The sequence below is a fragment of the Euleptes europaea genome, chromosome 10 (assembly GCF_029931775.1).
Source record: "Euleptes europaea isolate rEulEur1 chromosome 10, rEulEur1.hap1, whole genome shotgun sequence".
In the NCBI taxonomy this organism is placed as follows: Eukaryota; Metazoa; Chordata; class Lepidosauria; order Squamata; family Sphaerodactylidae; genus Euleptes; species Euleptes europaea.
The window spans coordinates 44,874,691-44,890,923 of record NC_079321.1 but is presented as its reverse complement, the minus strand read 5'-3'; the positions used below and the strand labels follow the sequence as shown (position 1 = coordinate 44,890,923).

At 40.7% G+C, this 16,233-nt stretch overlaps 1 protein-coding gene across 6 annotated transcripts in view; it reads right to left on the bottom strand.

Annotated features, from left to right (window-relative positions):
• Positions 1 to 16,233, bottom strand: part of ADGRB3 (adhesion G protein-coupled receptor B3) — a 576,088-nt gene that overhangs the window by 296,344 nt on the left and 263,511 nt on the right. For all 6 annotated transcript variants that reach the window (XM_056856072.1, XM_056856071.1, XM_056856073.1 and 3 more), the window contains one exon: positions 14,187 to 14,295. In XM_056856072.1, coding sequence (XP_056712050.1) covers positions 14,187 to 14,295 — 109 coding nt within the window. The remainder of the gene's footprint in view (positions 1 to 14,186; positions 14,296 to 16,233) is intronic.

The following is a 16,233-nucleotide window of genomic DNA, read 5'->3' as shown; positions in this document are numbered from 1 at the left end:
AATATACAATGGAACAAATAAATAGTTACGGAATTTTTTCAGGATATAAATTGAATAAAAAGAAGACAAAGATAATGTTATTTACAGCAACTAAAGAGAATGAAGTGGAGATAGAAAAAAAATAACAGACTGTGCAGATACAAAAAAACCCAGTAAAATATCTGACACTCTGATTAAGGGTCTGGATAAACATCAAAGAAGATATACAAAGATGGAAAAAGTTTAAAAAAAAAATCCTGGTGAGGAAAAATATCTACAATCAAAATGAATGTGTTGCCAAGATGGATTTTTCTATTTCAAATGTTACCAGTTTTTATACAGGAAAAGACTCTGAAAACATGGCAAAGAACCACAAACAACTTCATATGGAGTGTGGAAAAAACCAAAAGTAAGGTTTAAGATTAAAAAAGAGGAGGGCTGCAGATTCTAAATATCAAATTATACTGTCAAGCGGCAAAGACCTCAGCCCAACTTATGTATGGGTCGCTCCTAAGGATTCCTGAAACATGAATAGTCTCCTTAGAGAGGGTTCAATCTAAATTTTTAAGGACCATTCTCCAGCTTTCCCGATATGTTTCTAATTCTATGGTTCACTTGGAAACAGGGATGCTTAGAATGGAGGATAGGATCTGCACGGCATCCATTACAAAATGGCTTAAACTTAACAAAAACCCTCAGGGATTGTCATCCTCGATATTACACAACAAATTTCAGTCATTATGGCTTGTAAGTGTCCAAAGTAAATTAACACATTTAGGTTTTTCTACCCATTTTATATTAGAGCTAAGCTTAGATCAGGCTATAACATTAGTTAAACAGAAAGTTAAGGAAATTGGATGACAATTAGACTTGACTAGAACACCATCACCTCCAGGAGGGTGAGATAAAAACTTGGCAAAAAATTAAGGATGAAGGAAAGAATATTCAATGGCTACAATACCATCAAATGGTCTCAATAATGACAGAACAGTTAAAAAAAGAAGGTGGATCTTTAAGAGAAAAAATGGCCTTTGAACGTTTAATAATGGGAGATTCTGGACACCTAGGGGAAAATCTATAAACTGTTGCTACAATATGAAACTGAAACAGAACAAGGACTGTTATGATAAAGTGGATGCAAAATCTTGGAGCAGTTATAGATATGACTCAGTGGGAGAAGTTATGGTCAAAAGAAATTAAGTTTACAGAGTATCAAATGTTGAGAGAAAACTGGTATAAAATGTATTTTAGATCATGTATATCACCTAAAGATATTGCAAAAACTAGTAAAGGGTTTGACAGGAAGTGCTGGAAGTGTCAAAGTATAAATGCAACATTCTATCATATGTGGTGGACTTGTAAAAAAGCAGGAAAATATTGGGAAATGACACATGATGAAGTGCAAAGAATACTGAAAATTAAGTTTGGGTTAGATCCAAAATATATGTTGCTAAACATTCTGCCAGATAACATACCAAAATATATAAGGAACTATTTAAGTATCTGGTGACAGTGGCAAGAGTGGAGTACGCAAGAAAGAGGAAAGCAGAAGATTATCCAGATGCAGCTGAATGGGCAAATAAAGTAGCAGGATATGCAACTATGGCTAAACTAACATCTTTAGTGCGCGACAGATCAATCTCTGAGTTTTATCATAAATGGAAAGTATTATTTGATTATATAATTAATTTAATTAATTAATTAATTAAAAAAATAACAGAATTTAAGAATTTAAGAATTTAAGTAAAAAATCTATTGTAAAATATGAAAACAGAATAAACCAAAAAATTTATAATCAAATTGAACCTATAGAGTAAGTTCCAGTATAATGTAAGAATCTGATGTGTATGCCTGTATGTTTTGTTTATCTGTTTGAAAAATAAAAATAAAATATATATATTTAAAAATAAAATGGCTAGAGAACCCTGGTTATGGTTTATGTTGCAGCTGTTGCGACTCCACATTTACTTAATTCACTTAGGATGCTGAGAAGTTATCTGCCATTTCCCCACTCCATCCCACCCCAGCATTTAGGGTTAGAGTGGTTATTACACTTCATCAGTTATTAATGCTCTCCATACGGTGCACTCTTTACATCTCAACAATGGCTCTTTATAGCTTGACAACGCATTATGGAAAAAAGGATAATCTTTTCTAAAGCTCACAGATCTTACAGTATGCAGAGCATAATTCCCTGCCCCCACATCCTTAAGAGGTACAGAGAAGCCATGCAACAGCTTTGGGGGAAGGAAAGGGATTGGTGGTTGGTGACTATGTAGCACACACTGAGATTTGAAACTCAGTGGATTGAAAGAGACAGGCATGACCTTGCAGCAGCCTCAGGAAATAACGAGGGCAAGATAAAATGGCAGTACTCCACAGTGAAAATTTAATTTCTTTGATGACATTACATACTATCTTTTTTCCCCAGGGGGCTCAGGGTGCATATATGATTCTGCTATACCCAATAATTTGTGAGTTTGAAGAGGCTGAGTGATGGTACAGCAACCTTCATGGCTCAGCGGGAATTTGCACCTGGGCTTCCCTACTCTAAGCCAACCATTTTATCAACTATACCCTAACAATGGCCCAGGATGCTGCCTTTGGGGATATGAGGCACTGTTTGCACTGCACTATCTAAAGCAATTTAATAAGATAGGATTATTAATATGTTGAAAGGTTATGCAGCGGTGTACATGTTATAATAAATAAGAAGCCTCAGCGTACATCTTATTTAAAAAGTGTTCTAAAATGAAGATACACAACACAGAGCTATGATATCACATTTATATATTAAATTTCTCAAGCGGAAAGGGGGATAAGGAAAAAAAATGTGTTTTCTAGGGCTGTCAATTCGGTTCGGCCCGAACTGAAAATCAGCCGAATTTCCCTTGATTCGGCGGTTTTTAGTTCGGACGGATCCGAACTCAAAACTGGCGGGCAACCGGGGGGGCCGAATTCAGCGAGTTCGGGAGTTCGGCGAATAAATTCGGCCAATTCGGCCGTCAGTAAGCAGCATAACCGTCAGTAAGCAGCATTCTCCTCCCCCGGCCAATCGGTGGCCAAGCTGGGTCTTCTTCTGGCCAATCAGTCAGGATTGAGTGCTGGAGGAATCAGCTGATGTGCGGCCGGCCGGGGAAAGAGAGAGAGAGAGAGGGAAATCCTCATGTGTGTGTGAGGGGGTGCTTATGCACATTCGCTCCTTTCCGTGGCTGCAGGGGGCGCATTTTTTGGGGTACCGACCCCAAACTTTCAGGGGATATTCAGACAGGTTTTTTTAAGAGACCACCCAAGGTTTGTAAACATTGGGTCAGGGGGTCCCGAGATATGGGCTCCCCCCCTTTTTTCTTTCCATGGCTGCAGAGGGCGCATTTTTGGGTGTGCCGACCCCAAACTTTCAGCGGAGCATCAGACTAGGCTTCTTAAGATACCCCCCAAGTTTTGTAAACATTGGGTCAGGGGCCCCCGAGATATGGGCTCCACCCCTTTTTCCTCTCCCCCCTTTTCCATTTTCGTGGCTGCAGGGGGCGCTTTTTTGGGGGTTCAGCCCCCAAACTTTTGTCATAGCTTCAGAGAATCCCTCTTAAGAGACCACCCAAGTTTTGTAAAGATGGGTTCAGTGGGGGCTGAAATATTGGCTCCCCCCCTTTTCTCTTTCCATGGCTGCAGGGGGCGCATTTTTGGGTGTGCCGATCCCAGACTTTCGGCGGAGCTTCAGTCAAGGCTTTTTAAGAGACCACCCAAGTTTTGTAAACATTGGGTCAGGGCCCCCCGAGATATGGGCTTTCCCCTTTCCCCTATTGGGATGAATGGATCACCCTCGAGAGATGCATACATATGGATCTTATATTGGATACAAATGGAATCATATTGGATTACCCAGCCTCCCAGCCCCTCCTGCTGGAACAGAAGACAGCCACAGTAAGACCCCTTTGGGGGCTTTAATCTATATTTTTTCTTTTCTGTGTGTGTGTGTGGGGGAAAGCAGAGTCTGTGTGTGTGTGTGGGGAGGGAGCAGTTTCTGTGGGTGGGGGGGGGGAAGCCAAAGGGGGCTTTTGCCGGTTCTGCCTGGGGTGTGTGTTCCCCCTCCAGTCTCTCTCTCCCTGGTTTGAGGGGGGGCTTCATTTTTATTCTTCAGGTTTTTCCTCATTCATAAGATCAGTTAGGTTATTGATGCTTGCTCAAAACTGGTTTTCAAATGGTGACTTAAAGAATGCATCTGCCTGGCCCCAAGTCCAATGCAAAAGGAGACATTCCACCCCCTCCTGCTTATTATGCATAGCTAGCTGCCTCTGTCCCTTTCCATGGTATGCAAACTCCCAGGTGTCAGGTGTTGCTATGCACTGTTGCAAAGGTTTTGCATTGCGTGCTTGTGTTGCTTTGCAGTTGTATTGTTTTGCAAAATTCTTCACACCTGCCCCGCCCTTTGCATATTTGCAAAGGGGTTGCTCTGCAGTTGTGTTGCTTTGCAAAGTTCTTAGCACCTGCCCCGCCCTTGCTCTCATCAGCTGTTTGTCGGGCCGGGAGCTTTGTGTGTGGGCGGCAAGCTCTGCGGAGAGATCCACATTAAGGGTGGGGGGGACCCCTTTCAGGGCCCATATCTCAGCCCCCCCTGACCCAATCTTTACAAAACTTGGGGAGTCTTTCAATATACGTCCTTTGAAGCTCTGCTGAAAGTTTGGGACCTCTAAGCCCAAAAATGCCGCCCCCAGAGCCGCGGAAAGGCGCGGTTGTGTTTTTAATGGCTTTATTCGGCCGGATTTTTTTTCCGAACTTTGAATTCCCGCCGAATTGAACGGATCGGAAGTGGGGGAGTTCGGACTTCGGCACGTACCGAACCCACAAGGGCCAAATTCGGCTGAATCTGAACTGTACCGAATTTTTTTTTTTGACAGCCCTAGTGTTTTCCCTTTCAAGAGAACCCCCTTAAAGCACTTAGAAAATAGAATATTCATCCTCTCCATTTAGAAAAGAACTCCATTTAGAAAGGAAAATCTCTCTGCAGTAGGTGAATTCTATGCAGGGTGGCCCAACACAGCAAACACTTGATTGCTTGCTAAGGGGCAGTACGGTGGCAAAAGAATATCCAAATAACAGATTGTTTCTGACCATACATAAGAACATAAGCCATGCTGGATCAGACTAAGGCCCATCAAATCCAGCAGTCTGTTCACGCAGTGGCCAACCAGGTGCCTCTAGGAAAATCCACAAACAAGACATAGCCACTCACATCAGATGCCAGGAGAGGTTTCCAAATATAGTAAGTCCCCAACTTAGGAGCAGTTGCGATCCAAAAGCTCATTTGTAAGTTGGGTGATGTGTTCAGAACATGGAACATATTTTCCCACAGAGGTACTTGTAATAGATGGTGGTTAGGTTCTCAGGTGCTAAATAGAAGGCGTCTAAACTCATAATGGAGTTGAAACACTGTATGTTTGAAAGGAGGGACAGGAAAACAGTACTGCTGTAACTACTGTGCAGTAATTCAATAAAAACTAAAAGGCTTGCTCTCTCTTTTTCTCTGTCTCCTGAATTTGCCTCCTTCCTGCAGGAAAAAATGCCCTCTGCTTTTTAAATATGTGCTTCCCAATCATCTCTCCACTCACTGTCTGTCCCTCCTCTCTTCACTCTAGCAACCCCCAGTTCCCACATAGTTTATTGTTCTCTTCTTTACCCCCTACTGTCTTCCAAGCCATTACATTTTATGTCAGTTGTAAGTTGCTGAGACAAGCCTATCTTTCTTGCTGAGGAAACTCACACAGCCTCCTAAGCTGTTCTGGGATCTAGGGTTGTTTTAAATTAGAAACCTACCCCTCAGTCACCAGATGTTCTGAAGGTAGCACAAGTATAGGCTTTGGGTTCGCTGCTAGGAGGTAAGTATATGTAATGCTCAAGTTATTTAAGGAGATCACTGAAGCAGGATTTGAACAGAAACAACAAATAAGATTTATTTATTTACAAGGCAGTTTTAAGTAATGGAACTGCAGCACAAGTCTCCAGGATGACAAAGGGGGCACATGGCTGAGGCACATAGAATTAGATCAGTTATAGCTTTAGAGAGTAGCTTGTATTTTCTTTAACTCTTTCAGACTCAGTTGGCTATTACTGCTTGGCTCCAAGGTAGGCTCCTCTCATACACACTCAGGGTTCCACCCACACCAGCCTGCCCTTTCCCAAGAGTCAGACTAAAATGTACAAGGTCTGCTCATCACCAGAGACAGGCCTAATAATTGGGGTACTCTATTCTGTCCTAGAAATAGAGCGCAACCATTTTGCCACACACCCAGGCAAAGCGACCCCTCACACTGTCCGCTCTTTTCCCTGAGCCAGACCAGGGGCAGCTCTCCACTCTCTTTCTGTGCTCCCCTACAACATTCCCAACCCTGCTCCTGAAAGTGATTGGCTGCTGGAACAGCACTCCTGTGGGCTACTCTGAGTGGCTGTTTTCCCCTTCAGGGGCAGGACAACCTCCTGTCTGTCACAGTCACTTCTCCCTTCACTCCTCCACAGCCTTCCAATCTCCCATTTTCTAGATAGTCCTATAGTAGATGCTCCAGCTGCGTCAATTCTGACACATGTCAGTTACTCCTGTCTCTCTGTTTCTGTGTTCAGAAGTATGGGTTGTTTGTAACCTGGATATTCATAATTCAGGGACTTGGTGTATAGCTAAAGTCTATTTTTTATTATTATTTTATTTATTTTATTTGTAGGGTACAGAAGGGGGAAAGGGGGGGATAGGGAAGGGAAAAGAAAGTAACATTTCATCAGCCATCTGTGCCCAGTGCAACCGGACCATACACTCACATCTATGACCAAAGTCTCCTAAGTTAGTATTCCACCCTTGTTTACCTCTATACAGTATGAGTCATTATAGCTCGGCTCAACTATCTTAAAAAGAGTAATGTTAACAATACGCTTAATGGTTGACTGTATGCAGCTACCTAATAATAATCTTGATAATAACTGGCAGTAAACTTAATAGTCAAATGTTCAACAGCACCTATCATAATCTTATTAATGTTTTATTGCTGTCCTCTAATCTTATTTCAGACCAATCTATCACCGGTGAGACATATCTGTCAAAAAACGGTTACCATTCATTCTGGTAGTCTTCCATCGGTTTTCTTCGAAGTAAATTAGTTAGTCTGGCCATTGTGGCAAACTCATACATTTTTGTAATCCACTCTGATAGCACCGGTGATTTCTTGTCTTTCCAGTGCAACGCAAACAGAGTTCTAGCTGCTGTTATTGCATATTGAAAAAGTTCTTTAAGGGAAGATGTTATTTGAGATGGGATTATACCGAGAAGCATGTAGACAGTCAGACAGACAGACAGACAGACAGACAGACAGACAGACAGACAGACAGACAGACAGACAGACAGACAGATAACCTTTATTGGCATAATAAGAAGCATATGTTTAGTGTTTAAATCAAAATTTACATACAACATGTCCTGTATTTCTCTGTGTATTAACTTCCAATATATTTATGATTTTTTGCAAGTCCACCATTGATGAAAAAAGTACCCTCCACTTCTGAACACTTCCAGCAGTTTGCTTGCTTTGATTTATACATCTTCTGTAGGTCTTTAGGGATGTAATACCAATGATAAAACATCTTATACCAGTTCTCTCACACAGCTTGGGACATTGAAAATTTGACATCTGTTTTCCACATTTCTCCCCACGTTTGCATGGGAATCATCTCGCCTATGTTTTGCATCCATTTGATCATACAGGTCTTAACTTATTCTGAAGCCGTTTCGAGGGATAGCAACAACCAATATATTTTGGAAAGCAAATGATCATGAGACTTGGTGATTATTTGTTCGGAAGTTGTTAATCTGTCTTTGTGAAGATAATCACTTTTCAGACTATATATTACCTGATAGTATGCGTATCAGGAAATTTTGACTTTTTATCCTTTAAGTCTTGCAAAGACTTTATTTGTCCATCTTTTTAAATCAGATCTTTATAAGTTAGAAAGTCATTACAGCTAAAGTCTAGACTGTTAGGGATCACATAGATCAATACAGAAACTTTCAGCACATTATTCTACAAAAAGAAGGTGACATGTTAGGCAAACGAGCAAGCAGCCATGCTGCTCCATTACAAAGAACTGTAAGCAAAAGAGAAGTACTAGCAGAAACCCATAAAACCGAGAAATATACTGAAACAAAAAGTCAACTAAGCCATAGAAATCAAGCATTATGTTCACCAAGGTACAGATCTGTGTGGTTAGGCCACTCTAAGATGGATTTATCCCTTGGTTTCACAAACTTGTTTGTATGCTGCGTTTTGTTGTCCCGATGTAAACTTGTCCACAGCTGCAAGGTATACGATATACTCCTGCAGAGGTAAGGGGGTCTCTTTTGTCTTTTGCAGATAGTAGCATTTGTTGTATTTTCTTGGTGGGTTTAAAAACTGTTTGTAGGTTATGTTTTTTCAAAACGCAGCATACAAACAAGGATAAAAGAACATGAAAGATACTGCAGACTTGGCCAACCTGAGAAATCAGCAGTGGCTGAACATGGACTGACACAAACAGGACACAGGGTCTTATTCCAAGACACTGAAAGACTGGACAATTCTACCAACTATTTTGTCAGATTGCACAGAGAAGCCATTGAAATTCATAAACATCAGCACAACTTTAACAGAAAAGAAGAGAGTTTAAGAATGAATAAGGCTTGGCTTCCTGTCCTGAAAACCTCCAGACTAACAAAGACTACAGTCAACAATAGCTATGCAGATTAGCTTTGGATTTCACACATTAAGAGATCACTTCAGGATACAATGGTTCCATATTAACATACCACACCCTCATTAGCACATTATCTTGATACTTACAGGACAATGATTAGCACATTACCTTTAATACTTTTTGCAGGACAATGATTCAGCTCAAACCCAACCCCTTTCTGACTATATATTACTCTTCCTACACACTTGACACTAAGAGACACTGTCCTTCAGTGTTACTCCTCTGAAGATGCCTGCCACAGCTGCTGGCGAAATGTCAGGAAAAAAAAATACCAAGACCACGGTTACACAGCCCGGATAACCTACAAGAACTTTATGCCTTCCTTTGTATGTTACAGATAACTGGCGTTAGCTTTTAACCACAACTTTCCATGCAAGAAGAGAGCACGAGGATTCCACAAGTTTAGAAACAAGCCAGGTTTGTCCTCATTTTTATTTATATAACATATCTTAATGTACCCTCAGGCTCATCTGACACCATCAGTTGTGGCTGCTTTACAGAGGCTTATTGTACAGCAACCACTTCATCTCTCGCTACATGCCATGCTGGATCCATCCATTTGTGGAACCTTAAATGTTCTCCTAAATTTCTTCCCATGTTTCAGTGGCGAGACTATATTATGGAATACTGGGCAGCATAATCGAGGCCACATTCTCAAATAAATGACCATTTGTTTATTCATTTAGAAAATTTATGACAAATTTTTCAACACACATGTTCTTAAACGACAGTGTGTGAAAACAATAAAATAAAATACAACAATGGGGGAATGAGCTTAACTAACACAGCAGCATTTTAACATGGAGCATTTTAAAAATGGATAAAATGGAGGAGAGGAGAATGATGTAAGGTGCCTTGGGTCCCCATTGGGGAGAAGGGTGGGGTATAAATGAATGAATTAAATACATAAATTTTAAGCACAGGAGACTCAGTTGGATCCCTTTCAAAGTGCCAAGCAACCTGAACGGGCAGATTTAGCAAGAAGTTAATACCAGAACTCTAAATTACAACTTTTTTGGTTTGTCTAAGGATACCCTACTAAATATGGGGAAAAGGAAATCTATATTAAGTATTAAGAGATGCATAAAAGGATTAGACCACCATAGTTCCACAATGCATGCCCGGAGAGTATGTTCAACTCAATTCTTTGGTATTCCTCCCCTTTGATAACTCCACTATACTTTTACAACCTGACAGTCCCTTCCTTCCGAAGAGTCTTTATGCTCACCCGTTTAAATGCTGCACCCTCAGCAGTACTAAATGGAAGATATAGAAATCTACCATATTCTGACACTTTGCTCATGCAATTCAAAGAAAATTGACACATTATCTCATAAGATGATGGAATACCCCTCCTTAACCACCACCAAGATAAATGGATTACCCCCATATTGGCGAGAAGTCCTGCCCCCATAACAAGAGACAAAATAGTCCTCTTTTTGCTGATGGATAGAGATCCAAATATAACATTGGCTGTGGCCAAATTTCTCTCCATCATATTTTCCTCTAAGAAATAACTGCTCAGGACCTATGGGTCATAGGAGCAAAGAAGGAAAGGATTACATACCAGAACTCTACATTAAGAAAATTGCCAATTCGGCAATGGCGACCAATATCACACAAGGGGACCATTGAGAGATTCTCTGTGTAAGATTGTAAGAGTGGGGAGATAACATGGGGAGAAGTTGCTCTCTCAAGAACCTTGGCCCCACATTTATAGGCTAACAGTGCACTCCTAAGAACACTTCCCTGGGAGTAAGCCACATTGAATTGACCTGAGTGGGATTCTGAGTAGACCTGTGTATGCACGCACTGAAAAGAAGCTTCTTCAATGGCTTGATGTTTTTATTTAGAAGTGATTTGCTATGAAAGATCTCCCACTGTACCTTTAAGCAGCTTGAGAGATGAAGCAACTGTAGGATATTGTATCTGAGATAATGGCTGTTCGTGTCTCAATCAGCAAACATTTTCCTCCTTTGTAATTCATATTTGTAATTTATAATCCTCCTACCACTTATTCAGTTTATATGACCTTTGGCTTACGTGCTATTACTCTGCAGTGTGTGGTTTGAGAATCAGAGACACTGGTTTTATACAGGGGTATTAACAGAAAAGGATAGACTATTTCAGACAGGATTATAAATGTCTTTGAGACGCACACACTACTGATAATAGTGCCTTTTCTACAATTAAAGGCTTTGTTCAGGAACAGTTATAAGGCGACTGCATTGTTTTCTCTGCGTACCCATTCTTTTCACATGCTATAATTAGAACCAGTCCATGACATTATCTAGACAGAACACAAATATGAAGAGGCCATTCTGGAATTTTTTGCATGCTTATCAATTGCGACTCATGATCTAGATAGACTTCCAAAAGTAAATCATTCTAATTGCCGCAAGGCAATCAAAAAGTGCCATTGCATTCTCCCCTTTCCCCACTACACTTTTATTATAGCAGTGCTACTTAATGAACTGGATACTGCAAGGCAAAAGAGGACTTCTGAGCCTTAAGATTTTTTTTAACCCATCTCCTTTGTGTTTTAGGAACCTGCACAATATAACAATTTTGTAAAGAATATCTTTGGAAGTCTAAATCGGGTTTCTGTCCCTAATTCCCCAAAGCATTTAAGTAATATTTTTATTAGCAGCAAAAAGAATACTTTATTAACACTCCAGCAGCAACTATTTATAACATATTTTCAACATCCAAAAAACACAACAGAAATAAAAACCAGTTTAAAGCTACTTGCCTATTTGATCTGATTCCAGAGCAATGAATGGGCAGCAACACCAGATGTTGATATGTGATGGTCCAGCAGGGCCTTATACAATCATGTAATGGCTCTCCAGAACCCTCACAATGACAGAAGGCTGATACCCAATGGTTCAGCAAGTGCACTGTTTCCCACTCAGATGATGGAACATACAACACAGAATGACACATTCTTGACCCTTATGGCCAATAACAAGGCCAACCCGTGATGCTGTTAACAATCGTTGAAGCCCTCATGACAGCTAAAAGCTAGAAACAGTAGAGTGCGCATCACTGGCTTGCTGTTCCTAGTCTGGAGCTGTGAAACTGCCCTGACCAAGTGAAGCAGCAATGGAAGCTGTAGCATGGCCTATGGATTGAGCAGTATGTGGGAAAGCCTGGGGTAGGCTGGGGTGAAAACCTCACCACTGTGAAGCATACTGTCATATAAAGCTGAGAGCGTTTCCTTCTTTTCTTCCATTTGAACAAATTCCTTTGCCATTCACGTTAATTTTTTACACAGCACAGCAGTACACAGAAAGCACGTTCAAAGCAGCAGGGTAGAGCTAAGCCAGGAGAACCATTTACTTCCCTATTCCACATTCTTTTGTCCAAGGCAATTTAAAATCAATTAAAATAAGGAGGGGCTGCCCTCTCCAGGGTTTCAGGCCATAAGTGACTATTGTTCAGGGACACCAGTGATGATGAAGAGGTACAAAATGTAATCACAGCAAATACTCCTCAAAGACACTCCCTGTTTACTGTTCAATCTTGAATACATCTAAGAGCAAGCTATTGAACTCTCCTAGAACCTGGCCCCTCCCAACTGAAATTTCTTTTAAACATCAAGAAATATATAATTTTCTGCATGTAAAAAACTACTGTAATTTTGAAGTCATATTTTGAACTCTAAGAATACTACGAAACATATATCACGATGGGTAGCCATGTTAATCTGTCTGTAGCAGGAGAAAAAGAACAAGAGTCCAGTAGCACCTTAAAGACTAACAACATTTCTGGCAGGGTATCTGAAGAAGTGAGCTGTGACTCATGTAAGCTCATACCCTGCCAGAAATGTTGTTAGTCTTTACGGTGTTACTAAACATATATGGAGGTGTGGATTATTCCTTCAGGAGATTATGACCTAGGTATATCACAGCTGGGATGGGACAAGTAAAAAGTGATGGGTATGTGTATGAAAAAAGGGATCTGAGATCAAAAGACAGCAGCCACATCTCCTCTAAAAAAGGGCACTTTCATAAGAGACATTTTTTATTAATATCCCAGTTTATAAATTGAAAACATAGCTTGCACAGAGAAAACAGTCCTTTTTAATTGAAATGTCTGCATGGGTATAAATGCAAAAGCCCAAGTAGGTCACCCCCCACTCCATGAAAAACATAGAGCTGCTCCTTAATTACTCGCTGTGAACCGGCTTCGGCCGGGGAGGGCGGGCTATAAATCACAAAAAATAAAACAAATAAATAATAATGTGCAAACCTTTCCTGATTTCTTGTTTAACTACAGATGGCTGTGTATAGTGAACAGCAATAGGTTACCACTTTTCATCAAAGGCACTGGCTGCATTCTGGCATCACTAACAAATCTCAGGAGTGGTTTAAAATTCTTTGTAAGCAAGAAACAAAGGACAATTTGTTAAAGCACCCAGTTTGGATGCCTAAGCAAATAGCAGTTTATTGACAGCCTCCAGGTTTGCTGCTTGGACACTTAGCCTGCAATCCTGAAGGGTGTGTGTGTCAAGCTTTTTAGGAGCTGGCATGACCCCATGCTGGCATAGGTGCCATCTTATCACAGAATAAAGTGGCACCTATGCCAGCATGGGGGCAAACACACTGGCACCAGGAAGCCACGCCACTGTGAGGGGCTCAGCCGCCAGGGCTGCTACGCTGGCAGTGAAATCCCAGAAGTGGGAGGGCATGCCAGCGGGGGGGGGGGTGTTACTGGGGCAATCCTGGGAGTGGAGCTGCCTTTAAGCAGCTTCCTAACCTCTTTGGACCAGGGAACGCACCCTCAAGCTGCAGCATGGCTATGCCACCTTTTTTGGTTGTGTTGCCTCGCTTTGCTCTATGGGGGCATATTCCCTCTTTTGTTTTGAAAACGTTTCTATTTTATTTTCGGTGGCCAGGAAACCCTTGTGGAGGCGGCACGGCTGTGCTGCTCCTGGCTGCCGCAGATCTACCCACCCAAGAATGGGCTGCCCATGTGCAGAACAGAGGAAGAAGAGAGCCCACAAAGCCGAGGACTGTGGCTTGTTCTCATCACATACAAACTGAAGGTTATTTGTGATGTCTGAATTCCAGTTCTCTTCATAATGGCAGTTTGATTACTCATGCAAGGTGAAGTGGAGTTGCACTGATATGTTTATTGTTTTCATTAAGGTGAAAACAGGTTGTTTCTTTCTTTGTCGGAACAGAATGTACACAAGTTGAAGACCCAAACAATTAGAAATATTTCAAAGGTAATTTCAGCTCAGGGCATGATTATTTTGTACACTCACTGATAAAAATGTACTATGTTGCATAATTTCTAGCCTGCTTCCTAGTCAATACAAAGTATAAATCAAGGTTAGAATCTCTGTTTTATAGTCCTTAGCAACATTTATGAAATGCATACTTGCAATTTTTCAACATAGCACATATATGATAAGAGAAATTCCTATTTCTTACCTACATTTCCAGTCATTAAGTATGAATTCTGAAAGTCCATCATTCCCATTCCAACAATGTGTATAAAATCTTCAATCACCTGCATTAGTTCTATTGAGCCTGGATAGATCTAAGAAATGAAGGTCAGACACACAATAACTACAAGATCTTTAAAAATACAATGGAAACAATATAATAAGCACTCTGAGCATAATAAAGGAAGCCACAGCCCTCAGTTTGCAAGATCTGAGCAAGGCTGTCAAAGATAGGACATTTTGGAGGACTTTGATTCATAGGGTTGCCATGAGTCGGAAGCGACTTAACTGCACTTAATACACACACACACTAGGGTATCAGAACAAATGGAACCTGGAATGGCAGTTATTCCATAGTAGGTTTTTAGCATTTAAACATGTATGCAACCATTCTTGCTGAGTTTTGAATGCACCACATACATTGAAGCACAGATGTGGCAGTGCTTTGGTCCTCTATCAATAAGGGATTTTAGAAGCAGATCCTCCAAAGAACACTGAACTGAAAATGTTACTTCTGACCACATGTATGACTGAAGCAGCTTCCACACAGAAGTTTTGCTCCACCTTTGCTTTCAAACTGGAATGTCTTTTTTATTTTTAGCATATCTTTGACATCATTCACTAGTGGTTCACTTTCTAGGTTATCCCTGCTTTGCTTGATAGTTGCACTGTAGCTTTTTTATAGTCTTTTTTGAAAGAACACAATCCAAGCACATTTACATCATTTGGATGTCAAAGGTATCACCCACATTGGTGCCATTTTCCTTCTGTTAGTCCTTCATAGTCACTGTTTTCCTCACTGGATTACCAGAGTACTTTTAAAGAGTCTTACATAAAAAAATGATAATTTCTATTGTGCTAGACACAATAACAATATAATGATCTAATGAATTTATTTCCTCACAACAAACCTGTGAGATAGGTTAGGCTGAGAGAAAATGACTGGCCCATGGTCTCCCAGTAAGTGATTGGAAATGGGGTCTCCTCATTTCCTTAGTCTAGCACTCTAATCACTACACTACACTTCATCCTTATTGAACCAAATTAATTTAGACAACCAAATTAATTTAGACAACCAAATTACTTAATGCAAAGGATGATTGCTCTCTTTAAGTATGTGAAGGGCTGTCATTTAGAGGAGGGCAGGGAGCTGTTCCTGTTGGCAGCAGAGGATAGGACTCGCAATAATGGGTTTAAATTGTGGGTGGATATTAGGAAAATAATTTTTACAGTAAGACTTGTTCGACCATTGAATCAGCTACCTAGGGAGGCGGTAAGCTCCCCCTCACTGGCAGTCTTCAAGCAGCAGTTGGATGTACACTTGAGAGGACTGCTCTAGGCTGAACCTGCATTGAGCAGGGGATGGACCAGATGGCCTGTATGGCCCCTTCCAAGTCTATGCTTCTATGATGGAGGGAAGATTCATCTTCATCCATGCCCTTGAATTTATTTATGCATATACAGATGAATAGATACATAAAAGATTTCTATTGCGGCTTTGAACATTTATTTATTTGAAGTATCTGTATTTGAAGCATGTGGACCTCTGCCAATAGTTTAATCAAATATAATTCACCTAAATTGTTTTGTAAATCATTAAAATATATTTTAATTACATTGTTGTATATTTGATAAAAGAAGATCATTTTGCAGGAAATATATTTGGTAAAGGTCAACACTCTTTGGTCTAGTTTACATCTGTGGGCACCCATCGGGAAAGCTATCCCCCTGTTTCCTGCTAAATGCATCACAAAGTGTCAATTCATTATGCCCCCCCCCATTTCTTTTCTCGGCTGAGAATATTCTGCCATGTTGGATTGAGTTTGTGGTTCATCATAGAGCACTGGCCAAAAGGAAGGAAGCACAGGCTGACCATCCACACCTGCAAAAAGCCTCAAACATTTAAAGGACAGCAAAGGTCGCTCGATAACACCTGGCTCCTATAAAACCATCCAGGTCAGGCTTTTTATTTAGCTTAAGCAATAAAAGGACACATATTGCTGCTGGGGCACGACATAACCTCTGTTCTGACT